The 26,057-nt window shown below is 36.9% G+C and overlaps 1 protein-coding gene across 4 annotated transcripts in view; it reads left to right on the top strand.

Annotated features, from left to right (window-relative positions):
• The window catches only part of LOC122097571 (LIM domain containing preferred translocation partner in lipoma), a 674,686-nt gene that overhangs the window by 280,872 nt on the left and 367,757 nt on the right, over window positions 1-26,057 (top strand). For all 4 annotated transcript variants that reach the window (XM_042668165.1, XM_042668157.1, XM_042668182.1 and 1 more), the window contains one exon: window positions 16,621-16,733. In XM_042668165.1, the coding sequence (XP_042524099.1) occupies window positions 16,621-16,733 (113 nt within the window). The remainder of the gene's footprint in view (window positions 1-16,620; window positions 16,734-26,057) is intronic.

Here is a 26,057-nt window from a genome sequence, read left to right as displayed (position 1 = left end):
TAATATAGTATAATTATATATACAATTAATATGTATAATATAATATATACTATACTACAAATGATTATAATATGATTAGTATAATTATAATATATAAATAAATATGTATTTCAATAATTACTCTATTTTTTCTTTCGTTGTACAGGTTTTGTCCAACAAACCTGTTTATAGATGCAATGCATCTTAATCATTGCCATTCCTTTCAACATTTTTGAAATCCTTTATTTCTCTCTCGTTCTCTACCTCTTCTCCACTCCCCTCCAGTAACACCCCACCGGCACCTTCTCTGGGGCTTGACCTCAGGGCCTAGGTGCTATCTGTGATCATCTGGTCAAGGCTAATGCTTTATCCCTTGAGCCACAACTCTGCTACTGGCTTTTTTTTCTTTACTGGTCGTTTATTGGAGTCTCATGGACTTTCCTACCTGGGTTGGATCCTTGATCCTCAGATCTCATCCTTTGAAGAAGCTAGTGTTATGTGCATGAGCCAAGGACACCCAGCATTTTTTCTATTTTTGAAAAATAAATTCATCAAGATCAACAATGTGGTCTTAGAAAAATATTTCAGTTCAATATAAAAGAAAAGGAAGATAAAATTTCCTATCAAATACTACAGGTAACTAGTGTTTACAGAGTACCCAACACCGCTATAGAGATTTGGTTTGAAATTTTTTCTTACTCCTTGAGAACAGTATGTAAACTCATGAAATCTTGGCTTTCTCATCTGTAAAAGGGAGTTTTTGCATTGGGTTAGGTTCAACAAACATTTCTGTAGTTTAAAGTAGTCAATATTTGGGTTTGTAGTTGATAGGATGTTTGGCACAACTACTCAGCTTTGCCTTTAGAATGCTAAAGCATTCATAGACAATAAACAAATGAATGATAATGATTGTGTTTCAATAAAACTTAACCACAAAAGAAAAAAAAGGAGGAAGTGGGCTGCTTTTGCTTATTTGGCTATTGTTTGGTAAGTCTAATTGATGAACTTTTTATTATTTTACTTTTTGACTACTCTGACTATTTTGTGAGATTATGAGATTGTACTATTGGTGACCGTTAATCCAAAGAAGTACCGGTAGGACTTTAAGAGGTGGTTCAACTCATTAGATGGTTCTCTCTAGAAGAAGCAACATAATACTGCACATTCAAGTGCCAGGAAACAAACTGCCACCCTGTCCTTGGCAAGTGGATGGACTTGGCACAGATGTTCTTCAAGATGAGACCTAAGGAGATCCTTGAATGCCAAGGCTGATCTCACTGAACTTGAAACTGACAGACAATTACTGTTGGAGGAATCCAAGAGAGCAATAAATCCATTGTGCTCCAGAAGGAGAGACCTTCTGAGGCCACTGGCCAAATGAAACAGGGGGGAGGTAATGAGTTGCTCACTCAGCTAAATGATGGCTTTGGTTATGCAGACAGTCTGTTAAAATAGCAAGGTACCTGAACTTTTACCCAATCCAGGGCACTGTGCAATTTCAGATTGTCTTCTATCACACAGCTTCCTAATCTGAGAGAGTGAAGACAGGAAAGAAATTGAATTATAGGAATGATGTTTTCCTTGGAGAGCTTCCCTTGGGACACAATTTGATTCTTTTTTCACAAGAACCTCTTACTTTTTGAAGTCCTTATTCTAATTCAATAGCATTAGTTCTTGGATGATGAATACCCAGTAAATTATGGAGATCTTTTGAACATTTCTATTTTTAAAAAATTATTTTTAAGTAGTTGTACAAAGGCTTGCTATGTAACAAAGCAGTTTATGAATACAATGCACCTTGATCTATTTCACCCCTTTGAACGTTCTTTCCCATTGCTCCTCAACCCATCCCTTTCCTCACTCTTCTTACTTTGGCAGAATATACATAGATGTGATAGACGTTACTCATTCTAGATGTTTGTGAGAGGTATCTGGATTTATAAAATAAGGTAAGAAGAGTCTCTTAAGAACAAAATAAAACCATTAGGATATGTTTGCTTATTGGATTGGCAAGTTATGACTTTTTTAAATTTGGCTATATCACTGGATTTGGAAGATGAATGACTATTTAATTTGTATGTCACAATAGCTTGTTTATGTCTTCCAATATGCTTAAGAACATTTTGTCCATTTATAAAACAGTGATCTTATAATAATATTACCAGACGCAGGGAAAAGTTGGGTTAATCACTTGCAGAATGGCTGATGTGGCAAGTCAGTGCTGCTCCAGGGTTCCATATGTAGCTCCTTTCCAAGATCCCCAAACATCCTGGGGAAACAAATTATTGGCTTATTTGGCATCTAGGAATTCATTTCGCTATTGTTTTAGTTTTGCTTTCCTCCCTCCCCCATTATTACCTCTCTATATCTCCCAAATCGCTGTCTCTCTACCCATCCATCTATCCATCTCTCTCTCTCTTTTTCTCTCTCCCTTTCTCTGCTGTTACTCTCATTATTGGTGCCATGTTGGGTTAACAACCATGGTGGACATAGCATATACTTCATGCATTTTGTATTTGAGGTTCATTTTTATTATTGTGAAAATAACGTACAGAGGGGTTACAATTACATGGACAAGATAGCGAGTACATTTCTTATCAAGCATTGTTGCCTCCGCCTTTGTTTCCTCTTCCCATCCCTTCCCATTATCCCCCTACCCAATCCACTTCCCCACCCCCCACCAAAGTTGTAAAGTTTGTTTTTTGAGATAACGACTTGTACATCTCATTATTGCAATGGGTCCACCTGTATCCCTATTAAAAGTGGGCTAAAGACTTAAACAGAAACTTCTCTGAAGAGGAAAGAAGGATGGCCAATAGACACATGAAGAAATGCTCAACCTCTCTAGCCATAAAAGAAATGCAAATCAAAACAACATTGAGATACCACCTCACTCCAGTTAGAATGGCTAAGATCAAGAACTCTAATAACAACAGATGCTGGAGGGGATGTGGACAGAAGGGAACCTTCCTACATTGTTTGTGGGAGTGCAAACTTGTTCAACCACTTTGGAAAGCAGTATGGAGGTTCCCTAAAAGACTCCAAATAGAGCTCCCCTATGACCCAGCAATCCCACTTTTGGGCATTTACCCAAATGATCACAAACAAGACCACACTAAAGCTAACAGCACAACTATATTTATTGCAGCATTGTTTACCATAGCTAAGATATGGAACCAACCCAGATGCCCCTCAGTAGATGAATGGATCAAAAAAATGTGGTATATATACACAATGGAATTCTATGCCTCCATCAGAAAGAATGACATTGCCCCATTTGTTAGGAAATGGAAAGACTTGGAAAAAATTATATTAAGTGAAGTAAGCCAGGCCCAAAGAAACATAGGTCCCATGGTTTCCCTTATTTGTATTTGTTTCCCTTATTTGTATTTGTTTGCGAAGAAAGGTTTATTGTTCAGTTACATAGGAATTACCTCACTGTTAAAATTATTTGTGTTAGGGCTGGGAAGTTGGCTCAGTGGTAGAGTGCTTGCCTTGCATGCATGAGGCCCTGGGTTCGATTCCTCAGCATCACGTAAGCAGAAAAAGCTGGAAGTGGTGCTGTGCCTCAAGAGGTAGAGTGCTAGCCTTGAGCTGAATTGCTGAGGGACAGTGCTCAGGCCTAGAGTTCAGGCCCACAACTGACCAAAAAAAATGTATTATTATAGGCAATTAATAGTTTTAGAAATGTTAGTTTAAAAATATTGGCCTTGTTCAATATCTCTTTAGGCAATCTAAAAGAAAAATGGGATTATTCTTATTTTAAAATGAAATGGAGACTCAGAAATTCTGATTTACTCTGTTTCATACAGCTAGTGAAGGCTTCACATGAGACTAAAAGGGATGCATTTTGCAAAACTGTTGGCTAGTTATAAAGAATCAAGATATATGCCCTCTAAGCACATGGTTGTCTCTACTCTTCATCTCAATTCTGTGAGGCATGGAAGAGGGACTGTTTGGATGAAATGAGAATCTTACACTGATGTTTGCCCTCAAGCAACCCATGGTGCAGAGAAGACAATGGCTAATGGATTTTCTACAACAAATACACTATTGCTTATATCCTAGTAATGATCTAGCATAGAGGACTAGCAGTGCAAAGAAACCAGTGGGGATAGCTCCAGGCAGTAGCTGTGAAGGTTGATCTGAGCCTCCAAACAGAGCTTAAATTCAGATATGAAGACATGATGGAAAAGGGATTCCCAATGGAGAGAAAGGTGCCATCCAATTCTTGGGATCTAGGAAGCAAGGGGAAGCATTCTTGCAGATTGCTGGGTATGTAGTTTAGCACAACAGTATTCTAAAAAAAGAAATAAAGAAAGAAATCCCATTCCGAATCGGCACAAAATTTTCTAGGCATAAATTGAAGCAAAGAAATGATCTCCACAGTAAAATTTATGGAACCAGAGTGAAAGAATTTAAAAGACACACAAAAAGGAAAGACCACCCATGCTCCCAGATTAGAAAGCATTGATTCTACTAAAATGAGCCTACAGTCCAAAATAGTTCACAAATTAAATGCAACCCCAGTGACACTATTTAGACAAATAGGGAAAAAAATCATATATATATATATATATATATATATATATATATACATATGTGTGTGTGTGTATATATATATATATATATATATATATCCAGTGCTGGGGCTTGAACTCAGGGTCTGGACACTGTCCCTGAGCTTCTTTTGCCACAGATAGTACTCTATTACTTGGGCCACAGCACTGCTTCTGGCCTTTTTTGTTTATGTGGTACTGAGGAATCAAGCCCAGGGCTTCAGGCATACTAGGTAAGTACTCTACAATTAAGCCGCATTCCTAGCCCCAAATTGTAAAATTTTAATGGAATTATAAAAACAAACAAACAAACACAAATAGCTCAGAATAGCCAAAGCTCTTTTGAGGAAAAATATAAGCTGTAGGTTTCTCACTACCTACTTCAAAACATATTACAAAGTTCTAGTGATCCAGAAAACCTGATGTTGGTACAGAACTCAACACATAGAGCAATGGATCAAAACAGAGAATGCAGAAATCATACCATATATATTTACTTAACTGTTTTTGACACACATTTAATAATATACATTAACCATAGGAGAATCTGTTCAATAAATGTATGTATTCATGCATGTATGTATGTATATATGTGTGTTTGTATATACACATATAAACAGAAGAAACAAATGCCTATTTCTTCACATTAAAATGTATTCAAAATGGATCAAAGATCTAATTGTAATACTTGAAAGTTGGAAAATTAACCAGAGGAAAACATAAAATCAGTTTTCGTAGCCATTGATATAGGCCACGTTTTTAAAAAACTTCAGCCTTACAACAGACATCAAAGTAAAAATAAATAAATGAGATTGTATCACACTAAAACACTTCTGCACAGCCAGGGAAATAATCCACAGAATGGAGAGACAATTAGAATAATGGGAGAAAATACTTGCAAGCCACTTATCTGAGAATGGATTAATATCTAGAGTAGATAAGAAAGTCAACTCAACTACAAAAATATAAGTAAATTAAAATTAGAAAAATATCTGACTAGATATTTCTCAAAAGAAGACACAAAATGGCATAAGTGCTTGAAATAATACTCATTAATCATCAGGAAAATACAAACAAAATTTTAATGAGATATTATCTCACCTGTGAAAATAATTATCAAAAATCAAAAGTAACATAATAGAAAAATTTGCAAAATGGGATACTCTTAATATGTTGTTGTTGGGAATGTAAATCAGTGTTGCCACCATAGAAAACAATTTGGAAATTCCATAAAGACTAAAAAAATTTACCCAGTATATAGGTGAATGAAACAATTGCGTCAAGGAGGTATATGTGCTCCTGTGTTTTTTATAGTACTATTTACAATCACTGAGGTATACTATCAAACGAAGAGTGTATCAATGGATAACGGTAAGAAGAAACTTATCATATATCCATACTAGAATAATATTCAGAGAAAAGAGAATGAATTTCTGTCAGATGCCACAACATGGTTGTTGGTTATCATGTTAAGTAAAATAAGCAAGACACAGAAGGACAAAAAACTACATGTCCTCATTGGACAGAAACCAGAAAAAGTTATTTTCTTGAAAGAAGGGAGTGGAATAGTGATTACTAAAGACTGGAAAGGGCACTGGAGATGGGCAATCCAGAGGACAGATAAGGGCACCACAATACAGGTAGATAGAAGAGTTATGTTGTAGTGTTTACAGCAGAGTGACTAAAGTAAAACAATCTATGTTGTATTTAAGAATACCTAGAAGAGCCAGGTACCAGTGGTTCATGCCTGTAACCCTAGCTATTCAGGAGCTTGAGATCTGAGGATCACGGTTCAGAGCCAGCCTAGGCAGGAAAATCCATGAGACTCTGATCTCCAATAAACCACCAGAAAACCAGAAATGGTGCTGTGGCTCAAGTGGTAGAGCACTTGCCTTGAGCTGAAGAGCTGAGGGACAGTGTCCAGGCCCAGAATTCAAGTCCCACGACCAACCAAAAAAAAAAAAAAGAATATCTAGAAGAATCTAAAGGTTTTCAGCACATCAAAATGATTAATGTTGGAGTAAATGTCAATGCTAATTACTCTGATTTGATCATTATACATCACATACATTATATTATCATATGTACTTCATAATATGTGCTAATATGAGTCAGCTTGTAAAAGGTGAGCAGTTAATGTTTGAAACTTGGAGTGCTACTTTTTGCAGCAGTCCTATCAAAACATGCAACCTGCACAGAGAATTTCAAATGTTGCATGGTGGGCAGAACTTGTCATATTTCTCTGTGTCCTTATAGAAGGCTTATCCAATTATGGGATTATTTCCATGCAGAATGAGATCCTGTTAGAGCTTTGGAAGCCCCAAGCAAATGCTTCTAGGCCATTGCCTCCAATATTCCCCAACCACAACTCTACAATGCCAGCATGATTGTCATAGAAGCAATTGATCACATGTGTGAGCATTTATTTCTGAATTCTCTGTTTTATCCATGGCTCTCTGTCTATCCTTTTGCCAATTCCACATGGTTTTGATTACTGTAGCTTTGTGAGAAGTTGTGAAATGAAGAAGTGAGAGCTCTCCAACTTTGCCCCTTTGCGAGATTGTTTTGACTATTCTGGCTGAAGTGAGGATAAATGGAAGTTTTCAATTTGGCTGCAACGTAGAAGGTTCCTTCGAAGCGATTAAATTAGAAAGAATGAAGACTCTTTAGAATATTCCTTTTGTCCAAGTGTAAAATCAGTGTGCAATAAGCATTTTGGTGGCAGTGGAGATGAAGAACAGTGAATGAATTCAGAAAAAAAAAAAAAACTACGTAGTTTCATATATATCTTAAATTTAGAGTAGATAGCCAGGATTAAAAAAAGAAAAAGGAAAGACCTTTTGTTCCTTTTTGATTAGAGAATTGTGCTGAAATCAATAGAAAAATAGAAGGGACTTGAGGGGTTTAGCTGGTCCACTGGCTAGCATATGAATTCTGTGGAGAGCAATGAACTTATGACTTCATTTGGAGATGCTCTGCCAGCAAACAGACATACAAATATGAAATCAGTGGGTTCCATGATATCTGTGGGTCTTATGCTGCTTGTGCATCATATATGCATTTAGCATTGCTTTGCTAATGTGATGCATTTACTGTTACCATGGTGGCAAGAGCCAAAGAGAGGAAAGTGGTTGGGGGACAGTGGCAAAACAAAGACAATTTTAAGCAACTTCTATGCTTTGCCTCAGCTAACAGTAAACAGAGTGCTAGATGCCTATTGACATGTGTTTTATTTTGAAGTGACTATTATTATTATTAGGGTTTGAAATCCTTAGCCTTCATCTCTTGGAGCCTAATGTTCCTGTTCTCCAGCTGCGAGACTAATTCACCATCTTGTGTTGTAAACACTCGCTCATTTTAACTGATTACACCTCCAATGATTCTCAAATCACTAAAATTACTAATTGCTATTCCTTACACATCAAAGAGTGAATCCTGAATAATTAACCCCAAATAAAATTAGATGAATTGGCCCTTTTAATTAGAGTCCCTGCTGCTGTTTGTTCTGAGTTTCCTTTTCTCACTGTTAAGAGACTTTTAGAATGATTAAAACTGTTTAAGACTTAAACAGCCAGTGACCTTTTATACAATATAAATCCATGAAAGCAATATTTCAGCTAGCAGGTGGTGAAGTAAATTTTTAGAGCAAGTACCTGTCAGCTCCAGTATTCCCGTGGGGGGGGGGGGTGGAATACATGCCAAAAAAACAACCACCTTGAAGTGAAATGAGTGTCTCTATTTGATTATTTTTAAAGCATTTATGCATTTGCTAAGCTTCAGACTTGATGAAATAAATGGCAGGGTAGAAGGAGAGTGAGTAATGGTTGGCATCATTTTATATAAATAGTAACAAGAATTTCTCAGTGGGAAGAGTTTGAAGTGCAGAAAAGATGTAGACTGGAGAAATCACAGGAGACCCCTAGCCTTATGTAGTCATTCTTCCCCATAGGATTTTCTTCAAGCTGGGGAATGGACCCCAACAGTGGGAAAAATGGAATATCCTGACAATTCATTGCTTCTGATCTTCTGGCTCAAATTACTGGCTTTTCCATACTGCTTTCCATCTGTATTTTGTTGGAGGTATTTCATGGGTCCTCGCTCAACTATTGCAAATCTCCTGAGGAATAAGAACATCTCTCTCTCTCTCTCTCTCTCTCTCTCGCTCTCTCTCTCTCTCTCTCGGCACATTCTTTTGAAGTTATAGGGTTTCTCCTAATATAAATCTGCCATGCGCTATAGTAGAACTGTCTGCAGTTAGAAGTTCAGAGATTTGGGGTCACAGTGCATTTCATGGCTTACTTCTATAGTATTTGGCTGAAACTAGAATGAAGTACATGGACTATTCAATGACTTCTATCAATAAAATTTTATTATTTTTCAATAACATTTTAGTTTACATTCTGAAAATGTATACTTTAAAGAAACATTGAGAAAGATTATATGAGAGATTTTCATTTCGTTTTTACCCAATTTCACCAAACATTGACATATTATATAACCACAGTAAGGTAACCAAAACTAAGAAATTAACACTGACACAACTTACTAACACTGGGACAACACTTGGATTTCATCAATTGTCCCACTATTTATTTTTGTTCTAGGGTCCCATCCAGAATTGCACAGTCCATTTAATGTCAAGGTCTATTTAGTCATCCTCAATCTCAGATAACAATAGTAGAGTTACCCAAATTTGCTACCATATACACCACATTCTTTCTTTTTTAATGTGTTTTATTGTGAAAATACCGTACAGAGGGGTTACAATTACATGAGCAAGGTAATAAGTACATTTCTTATCAAGCATCTTTGCCTCCTCCTTTATTTTTCCCCTACCATCCCTGCCCTCCCATCTCCAGGACTACACCCGCCCCCTCCCCCTGCCAAAGTTTGTAAAGTTTGTTTTTTGACATAGCATCTTGTACATCTCATTGTTACAATGGGCCCAGCTGCATCCCTATTTAAACAACTAGTTTTTTCCCTTTCCATTCTTTGTTTTTCATTGCTGTCAATGATACTTACATCAAGGATATATAAAAGTTATAAATGAACCTTGCAAAAATATATTTGTGTCTCTGTCCAGACTACAAAGATTCTGAATTAAGAATTCTAGACTGGGCTGAGTGTTAGTAGTTTTTACCTACAGTCCTGAGATTGAAATCTGGGGTTTCAAATTTTGAGTCCAATTGGACAAAAATGTTTGCTAGGAACTCTCTCCCCCTAAAAACCAGTGAAAACAACTCTGAAAGCATGACTCAAGTGGTGAAGCACCAGCTCAGCAAGTATGTGACACTCAGTTAAAACCCCAGTACTGCCAAACCAGAGGATAACTTAACAATAAGATTATCTCTTTGTTGCTTTGTATGTCCCTCCCCCACAGTATAACCCCTGCTTTCACTATATTTGATGTCAGTATAACTTGTGGAGGAGATGGGGAAAAACAAGTCGTTTAAGGATACAGGTGGACCTGTTGCAACAATGAGAAGTACAAGTTGTCATGTCAAAAACCAGCTTTACAACGTTGGTGCAGGGGTGGGGGAGGGGGGAGGCTGGGAAGGGATGTGAAGGGTAAACAAAGGAGGAGGCTGCAATGCTTGATAAGAAATGTATGCATTATCCTGCCCATGTAATTGTAACCCCTCTGTACAGTATGTTCACAAAAAAAATAAAATTAAATTAAAAAAAAACTCAGTTACTGTCATTTCAAGACAGGGTTTCTGGAAAGTAATTTGGAAACAGACACCTCTATGGAAAAAACAAAGCAAAACAATGAAACAATACCTATGTAGCTACAGTAAGAGTAAGGTTATGACCTGTCCAGATATTAGCATCACAGAGAACTTAAAACTTATCAAATACTTTAGTGCTGATTAGTCTAACCAGTGCTCTGTCTTTTGTTAGTAAAAACAAGAGGTATACAAATTGGCTCTTCTAAAAAGGGCCAATTTGATCATAGATTCTATCAGATTTCAATTTAATTATACATACACACATTCACATATATATGACTTTTATACTGTTACTACTAATTTAAAATTCTGATGTTATTACTGTTTCTGAACATCTTTTATATTTTGTATCCTTGTAAGTATTACTAAAACTAGAAGCCTACTTTCAAAGTTCTCTTAGACTGGCACACAAAACTAATAAATGTGTATTTAAACAAAATCCCAAATCTATTCTAACAGACGAAATCAAGAAAGAACAATGCATTTTCAGTGATGATGAGAACAATTTATGGCCGCAAGATACAAACAGGAATGAAATCAAATACTAATGCTTTCTTCTTATTATTTTCTATTGTGAAGCCACATTTTTTCAGGCCCTGTGCCTCTCCTTGGAGAGGAAGAAAGTAAGCTTTTGTCCCCAGAGGCCACCGCAGGTTGATGTCCCACCTATAAAGGGAAGAGATTTTTTTTGTAAGATTTTCTCAGCAGGCTGGTGATTGTTTGCCAGCTTCTGTAGTGAGTGATGGTGGCGATTTTTGTTGTTGTTTTCATGGGGTGTTGGTGTTTCATTTTTTTTAAACTTTAAAAATCTAAAAAAATTTCACTTTTTTAATATTGAGTTGAAGACAATAACTGTTCAAAGATTGATGTTCCAACGAGAATTCATTGCCACATTAATTTATTAAAATTTTAATTCATTGTTATTATACAGGTGATGTACAGAGGGATTACAATTACATGAGTCAGTTAATGAGTACATTTCCTTTAGCACAGGACCTTCTGTTCCTTCTCTTTCCCAGTTCTTCCTTTCCTGTCGACACCTACTAGTTGTATAGTTAACTTTTATCAGTGTCCAGAGAGTTCCCACCGCTGCCCCTTTTCACTTTTTCCCTCATGTTCTGTGCCCCCACTTCCCAAAGATGTACACTTGACTACAGAATATACAAGGTAAAGAAGACAGAATCATCAAAAACTTAAAACTAAAATATATTTCTATATATCTATATCTATCTGTCTGTCTGTCTATCTATGAAGGGGCACTTAGGCATTGTGCCTTGAGTTTCTCTCTTAAGTGTATCTTGGTCTCACTGTAGGTTAGTATCTAGAATCCTGTATAATTTATCATCTCCCAGTACATTTTAGATCTAATTTTCGCATATCAGAGACAACATCCACTGTTTGTCTCTCTGAACTTGGCTTACCTCACTTAGTATGATTTGGAACTAGAGTTCCACCCATTTCTTTGCAAATGACATTATTTTATTCTTTCTAATGGCTGTGTAAAATTCCATTGTGTAGAGGTACCACAGTTTTTGTATCCACTCATCTATTGTGGGGCATCTGGGCTGTTTCCATATCTTGGCTATTGTGAATAGTGCAGCAATGACCATGGATGTACTGGTGTCTTCATCATATCCTAGTTCATGATGTTCAGGATAGATGCCTAGGAGTGGTATGGCTGGGTTGTAGGGTGGTCTATGTTTATTTTTTTGAGAAACTTCCAGATTGCTGTCCAGAGTGGTTGTACTAATTTACATTCCCACCAACAGTGCAGTAGGATTTCTTTTTCCTCACATCCCCGTGAACATTTATTGTTGTTGGAATTCATTATATTGCAGTCTTACTGGGGTGAGATGGAATCTCAGAGTTCTTTGATTTACAATTTCCTTATGACCAGGAACCACATTAATTTTCATTGTGTACCTTTGTAAGTTATATATATAATGTAGCTAGGTGCCAGAGTCTTACACTTCTAATCCTGGCTACAAAAGAAGCTAGATTTGAGGGCTGAGGTTTGAATCCAGCCTGGGTAAGAAAGTCTTTGAGACTCATATCTGAAATAAACTTCCCCAAAGCTGGAAGCAGCGCTGTGGATCAAATAGTAGAGCACCATCCTTGGGGGAAATAGCTAAGAGACAACATACAGGCATTCAAGCCCCAATACTGACACACAAAAATTTGATATGATGGTTTGTTGTTTGAAGAGCAGTAAGTATGTTTTTAAACCAGACTCGCTCCCTGTTTTATATTATTTGAAGTATCTTCAGTATTTTCAACTGAGTAATTGAATCTGTTATCCAACAAGTAGAAACCACTGTCTAATAGAGAAATACAGTATGCTTAGATGTAATAAACTATTTTTTATATTTGCACAATGTATCTAGAATTAAGCAAAGAAATGTTAAGCTCTGAAATCTCAGAGATTTTGTATTATCCAAGTATGGAGTGAAACTGTCCAATTTAAAATCAGAGAGACGTCATGCTTTTTAAAGATAATAATTCTTCTTGCTCTTAATTTAAGAATCTGAAAGAGCATTTCAAGTGAAGTTATTTAGGAAGATGACAGCACACTAAATTTTAGCTTGGGTAAATATAGTGATGCATTAAAATTAAACACCGGGCTTGAGTGGATTCTGCGATTCACTTCAAAGTTTCTTCCTTTTGATTCTTAAAACATTTATGGCTGTAATTCATATTTATTGTATTATAATTAGGTAAAAAGGAGAGATATATAGGACCACACATTTATCTGGTGATCTACAGACAATTTCTGTTAACATACCTGTTTTTTGAAAAGTGGGATCATATTATGCATACCACTCAATACTTTTTTCTTCTTTTGTTAATATTTTCAGTTATTTCATGTTTTCCCCCAAGATATTCCATGACTCACTCCCTCATTGGATTTAAGTCTTTTCCCAGATGCCACATTGGTGAGGCATTGCTCAACTCTTTCTTTAAAACTGCAACATCCTACTAGCACCCTAACAATTCCATCTCCTTTCTATATTTCTTCATAATACTTATTGCCATTTGATATTTAGTATCTGTCTGTCTATCCTATCTGTCTATCTATCTGTCTATCTATCTATCTATCTATCTATCTATCTATCTATCTATCTATCTATCTATCTATCTATCTACTACCTACATACCATCCGTCTCCTCTAGTGTAAATTCTATGAGTACAGCGCTTGGATTTTTTTTTTTTTAATCAGCTATTTGGTTGTTGTTTGTTCCCTTCTCCTGGGATTTGCAACCTTGCTTAACACATAGAGGACCCTCCGAGTATAAATTGAAGACAGATAGAGATGTTGAGCATTATCATCTTGATGCTGACATTATTTTTCAGTGTGCAATTGACTTCAATTGATTTTTGAACTAATAGCATTTTGATGAGCATACTGATTTTTTTCCTATTATTCTGCATTATGATGGACAGGCTGTATCATGGTTTAATGTATACTCCACTATTTTTTCTTTTTGTAGGATGATTTGTCAAAAGTGATATCGCTGAATCAAAGGGGGTGTGTGTTTATATGTTTGTGCTTGTGTTTGTGCACATGCGTGCTCACGTGTGTGTGTGTGTGTGTGTGTGTGTGTGTGTGTGTGTATGTGTGTGTGTTGATGTGCTAGTACTGGAACTTGAACTCAGGCCTAGGTTCTGATACTTAACGGTTTTGCTCAAGGCTGGTACTCTAACTACTTGAGTCACAGTTCCATTTCTGGGATTTGGTGTTTCATTGGATATAAGGACTGCATGGATTTTCCTGCGTGATCTGGCTTTTGACTTCAGTCCTCAAATTTCAGTCTCCTGAATAGCTATGATTACAGATGTGAGCCACCAGTGTCCCAGCTTCAATATTTATAGTTTTGAGGATTTGATGCCTCTATGTACTTTAACTTCTTTTATGAGGAGGATACTTTAGTACTGTTTTCCCTGTGCCATCACCAATACTGTGTCTTTTCACTGGTTAACAAATTATTATTTTAGCTTATGTAGAATAACTATATAAATTCCTGTAACAAAATATAATATGATGGCTTATAAAAGGTTTATATGCGTGTAAGATCAGAGCAAGATATCTGACATATTCATCATATTAATCATTTTTCTTTGCTTTATCACCACTATATGTAATCTTAGTCTTTATTTTCAAATAACACTTTGTGTTAGGAACTTAAATAATATGAGAATTGGCAACTTGTGTTTAGTTAGATAAAAACAAAATGCAATAAAATTAATTTTTGTAGTATGTATTATGTATGCATATAAATACACAGACAGTCCTACACAGAAAGTGTCAGAATCTATAGATGTCTGGCATGATGACTAAAGAATTGAATTCAAGGTCATTTAGAGGGCAGGGTGCATCGTTTAAGGGGAGTGAGTTGTTGCTATTTTGGTAACAGTGATGAAAGGCACCCAGGAATGGCCAGGCCTTCTCCTGATAATGAGCTCTTTTCCCAGAGAGCTCTCTTAGGATCTCAAAAAGCAAAGTGGGAATCCAGGCACTGATTATTAATAGATTCTTGAGTGCTCGATTTTCCTCTGAGACAGAGGCCTGTGGTTTCACGGAAATGGTACACAAACATTGGGTTTAGGAATAGGAAGACATTGTATCCGCTCCTCACTTTACCTTATTTTGTGAGCCAGCATGTTCAGCAAGCTTTAACCCCTACAAGATCAGGCTTGACATTCTGCTGCTCCTCTGTGGGGTTAATAAAACCAAAATAGTTTTATACAAAGCTGGCTGGTTTGTCCAGGGACCAGATGCTGCGTAAAAGCAACAGATTCCCTGGATAGTTCTTTATAAAACAGAGCTATCAGCGCAGTGATACACCAGTAACCCTAGCTATGTGTAAAGTGAGGCAAGAGGATTACAAATTAAGGTTAAGTTGGACTACCTTACTTCAAAACAATAAAGTAAAAACATGTGAGGTTGGGATCCTTATGCTAGTAGGTTGGTCCACCAGATTAGTAAACCCTGTCTTGTCAGAGAGATAGGAGAAAATGGAAAAAGAGTAGGGAAGGGTTTTATTGCTAATAGAATCAACACCACCTTGGGTAAATCAAAGCAATTGTATATTTTTAGTTATCAACAGTGACGTCAATAAGTTGTGAAGGCTGAGCGTTTGATGATAGATTACATGATACTTATCCTTATTTTTTTCTATTTTGCATCACAGTGCTTAAAAACATTACTCAGCTGAACATACTGAAGTAATACATTTCTAGGCACTTGAACATGCCTCTGATTAGAGTGTATGTGTTATTTTAAAAGTATAAATGCAAATAGGGCTGTAGGCTCAGAGAAACTCAAGGCTGCTTCTCATCCGTTCAAGAATTCTGGAGGACATACTTGTAATGCAACTTTGAGGTTCTCCAAGGGTCAATATGAGCTGAGTCCCTCCTGGCCCAGTCTGCATCAGGGGAAAAGAAAACAGATGAATGAATACATGAATAAGTACATGAATAAGTGAAATGAACAAATGAGTAACTTTTAAATTTATGTCCTAAAGTATATGTTTTTCTCCCATTCTTACTCTTCAGGTACAGAATTCTGCTCCTTAGAGACAATTTGTCATTATCAATTTTTTAGGCATCCCTTATAAAGGTTCACCATGATGAGCTATTTGTTTAGATATAGATACTGCTCCACAAAGAACAGTATGATTGCTTCCCTGTTCCCTGAGACCTGAGTTTGTGATTTGTATGCCTGCACGCTCTTCTCTGCCTAACGTGTACTTGCTTTCTAGATCATACTGTTCAAAAGCTCTTACAGTATAGCCTCTCTGTTCTTCCACCTGCACGTAAGTTTATCTTATGCTAATGTAGAAAAGTTTGCTTATGCTTTTCGCAATTAGTATTGTATCATTTTTACAGAAGTACAAATCTTTATGTGATTGAAACATTATCGAAGGCAACTTCAGCTATTACACAGTTCAGTATCCCTAGCTCTTATTATCCAGGTACATTCCCTGTTTCTGTCTTGTGTATTGAACCTCTCTAGATTGCCTTTTATGTTTCCCTTTCCCCTCCCCCCCTTTCTTGTAGTGCTAGGAATCTAACCTGGGGCCTTTTGCATGCTAAGTAAGCTTTCTATCACTCAGCATTTTTTTCCAAAATCTCTCTACCACTTTTAAGCATCTAATCTGGTTCTCTCTCCTCTCAAAGTTAAGGTGATTAAATAAATTGAAGAGCCCAAAGGTAGTGAACAATTGCTGTACAAGGCAAAAAAAAATGTATCGAAGCCAATTACAATAAAGTAAAAATGCCAGTAAATATCTTTTTAAGGAGCACTATAAAATTACATCCCTACTAATTCCATATGTGTATTTTCTTTCTGCAGGTGATTTTCTCCCACCTCCTCCTCCCCCTCTAGATGATCACATTGCCCTTCCATCTGGTTCTGGAAACTTCCCCCCTCCACCACCCCTGGATGAAAGTGCTTTTAAAGTACAGGTAAGATCTATGGTGGAAGTCATGCTTATAAGCCATGGTAGGAGGCTTATGAATTCAGTTATTGTTTCTGTGGTGGATAAGGATTTATCCAGAGCCTCTAGAGAGCTTTGTATCTTACATGGAACAAAGGCACTTAAATACAAAATGTCCAGCCGAAGCTTCTCAGAGTTCTGCTAGCTTACACTCGGAAGCCCTGGAAATCCTTTTACTTACTAATTTTGTTCCAAAACCCAAAGTAATTTTTTTTGTGTGTGTGAGGAATGACATTTGAAAAGTCTGTGCTTTCACATTATTCCAAGGACACTCAGCTAGGCCTTTTTATGGCCTTTCAAAAAGACTTACTTCAAGCATTTCATTCTAAACAAGTAAGGCTCTTTAAGACTTAGTGGGTCATTGTGGACACAAAAACTTTCTAGCAAAAACAACTACAGATATCTATAAGGTGATACACTATGGAAATATCCTGGAAATGCACTGATTATATATACAAATATTGTGTATCAGAGTGTGTTGATTGGAAAGTAATCAAGACTGGACTCAAAAGTGACATTAAAAACAGTTCTCAGATTGTGATCCTAAGAGAAGGATGACAAGCCATTGACATTTTGGCTGGAAGCTGTGATTCATGTCAGGATAGAAAATAAATGTAATCATAGAATTACCATTTTATTCTTAGATGTGATAAGGTTAGGATCGATATATGGAAAAAAATAGTATCCTTTCAAATGAGATATTTCCAATGGTATTTGCTTCAAAATAATAGTAGGAAGCTTCTAAATTAGACCATAAATGAGAAAAGCTTAACTTACAAGTTGCTAACTTGTGTATAGCTTTTGTCCTGTTATTCAGTCTTCCTTTGCATGTGTTTAAAATTTCTCAAGAGAACTCTACAGGAGGAAAAGCCTCAGAAATTAACCATTAAGATTGTTGAGTTATTGTCTTTGTTTCTTTCACTTAATTTTTGGTTATGAGTTAAGGAAGAAATTATTCAGTCTTTCCACAAACATACTTTATTCGTAATGTAGGCATTATTCACGTACTAGAAATTCTATGTCACAAAACACAAACACGCTTGGACAGAAACAAAATGAAACAAACACTGTGAAGGTCAGTATTGGAATGGAGTATGTGCTCAGGAAAAGGATTTCTAGAGTAGTTTTGACCAGTATGACCTCACTGGGAAGGTGACCTTTAAAAACAAGAACAACAAGGGATAAGCCTTATAAATTTCGTGGAGAGCTTATTTTCAGGTAGCCAATGTAAATAAGAAACTTTTAATAGTATTAAATACAATTTTGAGAATATTAAAATGACTATGTTCTGTTTGTAAGTAATAAGTTCTAACTCTGTTTTTGACTCGGACTCTTTTAAACAGTAATACAATTTTGTGTCTCACATATGTATTGCAGCAATTTCTGGGATTTCTTTTCGTGTAAGCTAGGAAAGTCTAAGGTCAGATACCAGTAATGAGAAGAGTGATAAAAATTTTATTCTATGTAGAAAAACCCTGGGTAAAATATATATATATATAGTACATATATATATGTATACATTTTTCTCCTTCCTTCCTTCCTTCCTTCCTTCCTTCCTTCCTTCCTTCCTTCCTTCCTTCCTTCCTTCCTTCCTGTTTTCTTTTTTGTTGCTCCGCTGGGCTTTGAACTGAGAGCTTTGTGCTTGCTTGTCAAATGCTCTATTTTCTCATTGATGCTTTCTACCATAGGAGGGCTGACAGGTGTATACCACTAGACCCAGCACTTTGTTCAGATGGGTTCTCACAAATTTTTTTTCTAGGCTGGCCTGTTACTGTCATTTTCTTAACCTCTGTCTTTAGAGTAGCTAGGATTACACACGTGAGACACTGTCTCCAAGCTTCTTTTTTTTTTTATCTTTAAGTATCTGTATGAAGAGTTACCATTCAGCAAAGTAGTACATGAGTACAATAACTTTCTATTTAGCTATTTTTTTTAAATAAATTGTATTTGGTGATACTGGTGATTGAACACAATACTTCACATTTGCTTGGCAGGCACTGTTCTGCTAAGCCATGATTCCAGCTCTTTTTTTTGTTTGTTTGTTTGTTGTTGTTGCATTCATTGGTTTTGAAATAGGATCTTGGTTCCACCTCCTCCCAGGAATGTATCTAGGCAACACCCCCTATATTATAAACTTCCCATTGTATGTGAAATGATGTATAGGTCAGCACTCCCAGCTTCTTCTCTTGAGATTGAGACTCATGGCTTTTTCTGTCCAGGCTGATTTGGAACCATGATTCTCCTAATTTCTGCTTCCCAAATAACTGGGATTACACACATATGACTATGCCCAGGTAAGAAGGAGTCTGACATGCTTGCCTGGCTTGTCCTTGAACTGCCATCCTCCCAATCTCAGCCATTCCACAGTAGGTAGAATTAGAGGTGTTAGCCATTGCCTCTGGGCTAACAAAATGTTGAAACACTTGGAATTTTCCTTTTATATACTTTCATGACATTTTCTTGGGGAGTGCTTCTTTACAAATTGCTTAATATGTGTACTTTAAAAGTTCACACGTTCTAATTACTTTCTTGTATTGCTAGGATATCTGTTGCATTTTAAATCTGTCCCTTCCCCCAAATTGGTGTTATAACAAACATTATTAAAAGAAATCGGAAGATGACGGAGATCAATAATAGTACTATGATTTTTGCCAATAGATTTTTATTAAAGAATTATCTAATCTATGAAGCCTTTTGGCTTTCAATTTATTTGTGTTCTCTTTACTTTTTTTTTTTTTTTTTGGTCATGGGTCTTGAACTCTGGGTCTGAGCACTGTCCCTCAGCTCTTTAGCTCAAGACTAGTGCTTTATCTCTTGAGCCACAGTACCACTTCTGGTTTTCTGGTGGTTTATTGGAGATAAGAGTTTCACAGCCTTTCCTGCCCAGACTTTGAACTGTGTTCCTCAGATCGCAGCCTCCCGAGTAGCTAGGATTACAGGTGTGAGCCACTGTGCCCCACTCTCTTTCCTCTCTTTTTTTTTTTTTTTTGGGTCTGGTCATGGGGCCTGAACTCTGGGCCTACGCGCTGTCCCTCAGCTCTTCAGCTCAAGGCTAGCGCTCTACCACTTGAGCCACAGCGCCACTTCCGGCTTTTTTTTTTTGTTTATGTGGTGCTGAGGAATCGAACTCAGGGCCTCATGCATGCAAGGCAAGCACTCTACCACTGAGCTACCTTCCCAGCCCACTTTCCTCTCTTTTTAAAAAATCAATATAATATCACTTTCATTGTGAAGAATCTGCTTTATCGAAAATTATTTTTTGGTATTTTATTTTCTGAAGCTTTGGGGAATAGAATGTCTTTATCTTCCCAGTAGGTTGCTTTTTATCATATAGAAAAACAGCTGTCTTTATAGCTCGTTTTTGTATAGTATACCTTTCATCAATTTGTTCATTAGTTCAATAAATTTAGAGAGAGTCTTTGGGCATGCAAACACACACACACACACACACACACACACACACACACACACACACACACACACACACACACACACACACACACACACACACACACACACTGTATTGTGTACAGACAAGGATGATCTGATTTCCTTCCTTTTCAGTTTGAATGCCTTTTAATTCTTTCTGTTATTAAACTGCCCTGGTAGGACTCCCAGTACTATGCTTAGAATCATGGTGACAGTGGCCAACCTTGTGAGGCTTTCATAAAATTATAAAAATGTCCTTTAAATGTGGACTTTGTTCCAATAAATGTACTCAAGCCATGACTTTGTTTTTGAAGAGGAAGGAAATAAACAAAATGCCCATTGCCATTTTGGATGATGTCCCCTAAAAAAAAACAAAAGGGAAGAAGATACAGAAATGAAGTAGGGTTTGCCAAATGGAAAAGGACAAATCTGCTAGGGAGAGTGCATTAATTTTGAGACTCTTCCCATGAGATATTGTTGGAAAGTGGGTAAAAAAAAAAAAAGAGGGCACGCCCTTGTTTGTGTAATAGTGACCCAGATTTGGCAAGGATGGGTGCTTGTTTGGTCATATGCTACCTTCGATATGAGCTATACTAGATCCTAAAGTCTTCTGATCACTGAAGAAAAGCTTGCATTTTTTCCTCTGCTCCGGTGAAACCTCATGTGGCCAAGTTCAAATTATAGCTGGTAATTGTGTGTTTTTATGTAGAAAGTCTGTTTATGTTTCTAGACAGATTTTGAGATCAGAGCCAAAGGAATGTCTACAAAGTGTGACTATAAGAATTAGAATATCTTCTGCGCTGAAATTCATTATGAAGATCTTATGGTATAGTCCCTGGCTACCACACAACTAGATCAGCCTTTTCAAGTACTTGCTGAATAAATTAATTCCCGCTCCTCCCTCCATGGAAATGGGAAACCTGAGGCCGAAGAGGGTGTAGACCTTGTAGTTTCTCACAGATCTCTCACTAAAGTGGGGAAATCTTGACTCTTGGCCTTGATCTTCTTCCCAGTGTACCAGATGGCACATGTACATACTTTTGCTTTAGTCTTGTATCAAGCTGTTGTATCAAGCTGAGGGTTCTGAGATCAGAGTAGGAAATTAGGTGATTTTATCTGGGAGAACCAGCTGCTGTTCATGTTTTTGCTTGATTCTACATTTTTGATACATGCTGTAATTTTTTTTGCAAAAGGAAAATAAATATTTAGTATGAATAATTCTTCTTTTGATAATTCCCATTTTTATGTGTAAAGATGAATCTTAGGGGGAAAAAACGAAGGTTTTTGTTTGCTCCTCTGTCAGAATCCATTTGACTTTATGCTAGTGGATTTGGGTAACCTTCTTACAGTTACTTTATTGATACATTTGTTGTGCATTCATTCATTATAAATGGATTATCTTCAGTACTAGGAATTATTGGGACTATCAATCATGCTTTGATTTGATGCAACAGTTGGAAATTTCTAGTTTTAGTCAGCCCATGGAAATATATTTAACACTGGTTACAGTAGTTTCAAAAGGACAGAATGTCAAGGAAATTAGAGATTATACATTTATGTCCCTTTCAAATAATTATATTTATAGTATGCTTATAATATATATCATACATACATAAAATATTCAAATACTTATTATACATTTACAATATGCAAATTCTTGTGAGTTGTTTGGTAGGGTGCTGTGAGATTCTTAGGGACTTACCTGCTGACACCTGTTAGGTTTGAGTTAAGACATTTACTGTTTAACTTTGGCTCTTTTAGTTCTTTCCTTCCTTCCTTCCTTCTTTGTTTTTTCTTTCTTTCTTTTTAAAGGCACTTTAGCCATAGCAACATGCACCACTTCCACTTTTTTCTGTTTATGTGTACTAAGCAATTGAACCCAGGGCTTCATGCATGCTAGGCAAGCACTCTACCACTAAGCCACATTTGCAGTCCTCCTTCCATCTTTCATCCTTCCTTCTTTCCTCTCTCACCTTTCTTTCTTTCTTTCTTTCTTTCTTTCTTTCTTTCTTTCTTTCTTTCTTTCTTTCTTTCTTTCTTTCTTTCTTTCTTTCTTTCTTTCTTTTTTCTTTCTTTCTCTCTCTCTCTTTCTTTCTTTCTCTCTCTCTCTCTTTCCTCCCTCCCTTCCTTCTTTCTTTCCTTCCTCCCTCCCCCCATTCCTCCCTTCCTCCCTCGCTCCCTCCCTTCCTCCCTTCTTCCCTCCCATCTCTTTCTCTCTCTCTCTTGATTGGAGACAAGATTCTTTCAGAATATGCCTGTTTGTACTGGCTTTGTACTACAATTCTCAAATCTCAGCCTCCTGTGTAACTAAAATTATCAGTATGAGCCACACAGCATCAGACTCTGCCTCTGCTTTGCTGTTGCATCAAGAAAGATGGTCCTGTTTGCTAGTATAGACTTAGTATCTCCACCTATACAACAAACTCTTTTTTTCTGCTACAGGTTATTCCACTTATTAAAGTTTCTTTCTTAATGTTGAGCGAAAATTTGTCCTTTTGAAATTTCCTCACTCTGACTTTTCTCCTGCCTTTCTGGAAAAAGAAACATAGTAAAAGGAAGGAGCAGGCCAAGAGAGGGACTGGTTCTCAGTCCTCAAGTCATTGCTGTGCAAACATGGTGGATGTTCTAAGGACATAGTGAAGTACAGCACCATAGGCTATCCTAGAATTCGTGGAAAATAGGAGGCAGAAGGGGAGCTTCTGAAAACCTTTAAACAAACGCATTCGTATTTTTTTTTTTTTTTTGTCTGTCTGTCATGGGGCTTGAACTCTGGGCTTGGGCTCTGTCCCTCAGCTCTTTAGCTCAAGGCAAGCGCTCTACCACTTGAGCCACAGCACTATTTCTGGTTTTCTTGGTTTATTGGAGATAAGAGTCTCACGGATTTTCCTGCCTGGGCTGGTCTTGAACCATGATCCTCAGATCTCAGCCTCCTGATTAGCTAGGGTTACAGGCGTGAGCCACCGGCACCTGGCAACCCATTCTTATTCTTATGAAAAGAATTAGAAGTTCATATGAACATAAGAAGTAATGGCTTATAATCATTTTTTTCATAGCCCATTTTACACATTTCTGGATATAATGAATTCAGCCCATAGCCATGCCCCCTCTCTTTCATAAACTCAAAGAAACAGGCAGCTGTACTGAGTTTTTATGATTTAGACAAACCTTAACCTAGAGTTCATGGCTGTGTTCTTTCCCCTCATTGCCTATTAGTATGGAGAGGAAAAAGGAAGCAGTGTTTAAAGGAAGTCCAGATTACTGAAGTAAAGAGGAGGCAGTGGGCAGTTTTGTCAGAACCAGAACAAAATGGCCAACTAAAGCCTTAATACACTTAAGCGTGGTTGCCCTTCCTATAAGGAGTGAACGTAAGGCTATCTTGTTCCATAAAATTATACCGAAAAAAATAATTACAGGATGCTTATTTTGTCAGGGCCCTTTGCCTTGTTCCTTTTGGGTCAGCAAGCCCTAGCTGATTTGTAGATTGTTTATTGTTCTGGCAAAAGTAGAATCAGCAGCAGCCACAGGAGCAGGAGCAGTCCTAGCAGCAGCTAGCTGTGTGGTTATCTCTACATGGATGGTTTGCATATGTAGGTCAGTGTGTGCTTTGCAAAGCTGGATGGCTTCTTTGGCATATTCTGGCTCTGGTCAATATGACTTCCTTGAAGTGAATGTTAAAGTTTCCTGTTTACTTTTCCTTTGAATTGGCCCCCATTGAGTATTGAGATGAGAACAGAGGGAAATTTTGCTGTCTGCCTTTTTTAATACTTGTTTGACAGTAGCGGGCCTAGTGTTGTGTCTAGTGTTTTCTTTATGTTTGAGTCTTTATCAAGTTAGAATGTCAAAGTCCTTCTATCCCTCTTCTTCCTACCTCATCCTTCCATCCCTTTTCCCCCACCAGGCTCCTTCCTTATAACTCTCTGTGTCTGTCAGTGCCTTCCCTCCCCATACTTCCCCTCCCCTCCCCTCCTTTTTCACCCTCCTTTCCCTTTCCCTCTCCTCTTCTCTCCCTTCTCCTTCCCTATCCTCCTCCCCCCTCTCCTTCCCTCTCTTATCTTCCCATAGCCTACTCTCTCCTCTTCTCCTCTCTTCCCATCTCCTCCATTTTTCTCCCTTCCCTTCACTTACCTCCTCTCTTCTCCCCTCCCCTCCTTTTCTCTGCTCTCTCTTCTCTCTGATGACTTTCACATAATAAGCAGGTAGGGGCACGATCATTGAATAATATCCTCAGCTTTGTCTGGTTTTGAAGATGTTTTTCCAGAGAGATGAAGCTTTCCCTGGGACACTTGCCCTCAACCATGTCAAGCCAATTACCTTGGAGTCATCTAAGACATGTCAACTCTTAGGGGAAGGTGGTTGGTTGCAGTCAAGTTTGGTGTGTCTTGGAATAACGAATGAAGTTAGCGTTGCTTAGTCCCCTGAATTTTTTTGTACATGGAAAAGTTTGCTATGCTTGCGTATTCCAGAAATTTTCCTTTTTCCAAAAGTGAAACTGAATCTTTTGAAATCCTTGGATTATTTACTTTCAATGCTTTTCTCCTTTTGAGAATCTCTTAGTTCTTTCATCTAGGCTGTAGTGCATTTATTGTTTTCTTGTCTTGTTTGTTTTTTACTTGTAAAAGTATGTTTTCTACTTATAAAAACTGACATAAAAGCAAATAAAATAATACACATTAAGTATCCTCAAAGTTTTTTTCCTAAAGAAAATTATAATTTGTTTACAAGCCCCCAACACCTAACGTGTACTAAAGGAAGCTTGAATACAAATCTTCCTTGTTCATCCTAAGTATTACTGTAATAATTTGCTGAGTGTGGTATAATACTTTTAACCTGAAAGCATGTCTCTTTTAAAATCATTTCTTGTATAAATATATTAGTAACAGAATAGGATATTATTTATGAGACTGTGTTTTATAGTTATTTCTTTTTCTCTATACATCATTCTAGTTATTTTCTTGTATACAGTATGTTTTTCTACTATAATACTTCATCATTGAATAATTTTGTCAGAATGCTTTGTGAATGATATTTCCCTACTGTTTGAATATCTGAAAATGACTTAATATTTTCCTATTTGGATTTAAGTTTGACTAGAAGTAGTATTGTTTAAGAAGATTCACCATACCTAATGTTCTGTGAAGATTGCAACACGGTCATTTGTATCTTTCTCCTATTTAGTACTATCTATGAGCATTATTATTCTGTTTGGATTGTTTTTAATCTCCTATACCCTACCTTGTCTACGTATAGGTACATTCATGCCCACCCTGTATTTCTACTGAGCACTTACTGGTTTTGGTTTATTTAAATTTCCTTCCTTCCTTCCTTCCTTCCTTCCTTCCTTCCTTCCTTCCTTCCTTCCTTCCTTCCTTCCTTCCTTCCTTCCTTCCTTCCTTCCTTTCTTCCTTCCTGTTATTTGGAAAATACAAAACTGTTTCCATCTTTCATTTACAACTATATTACTAGATTTTAGACTAGTACTTGATTTTCTTTAATGTACTCATCTCTTAAATCATGTGAAAAAACAAAAAACACATCATTGTCAAAAAATACTAGCTTTCAATACTTCTCAAAATAATTATTTTTACTTAGATGTACATTTCTTGTAAAAGCTTATAGTTACTGTGTAGTTTCACTTCAAACTACTGAGCTCATGTGTCCATGTTTTATACAACAGACCTGATAATAAGAAACTCTTTGAACTTTTGTTTTTCTGGGAATGTGATAAATTCGCTCTCATTTCCAAAGATACTGTGCTAGGTATAGGGTTCATGATTGACAGGTTTATTTTCCCTTTTAGCAATTTGCATATATCAACCTACTGTCTTTCAGTCTCCAGAATCTCTGCAGATCATTCTGTTAAATC

Source organism: Dipodomys spectabilis, unplaced genomic scaffold, assembly GCF_019054845.1.
Source record: "Dipodomys spectabilis isolate Male_0828 unplaced genomic scaffold, ASM1905484v1 ptg000017l, whole genome shotgun sequence".
Classification (NCBI taxonomy): domain Eukaryota; kingdom Metazoa; phylum Chordata; class Mammalia; order Rodentia; family Heteromyidae; genus Dipodomys; species Dipodomys spectabilis.
Note: the sequence above shows the minus strand (reverse complement) of the source record. Positions and strands in the feature narration are given on the sequence as shown.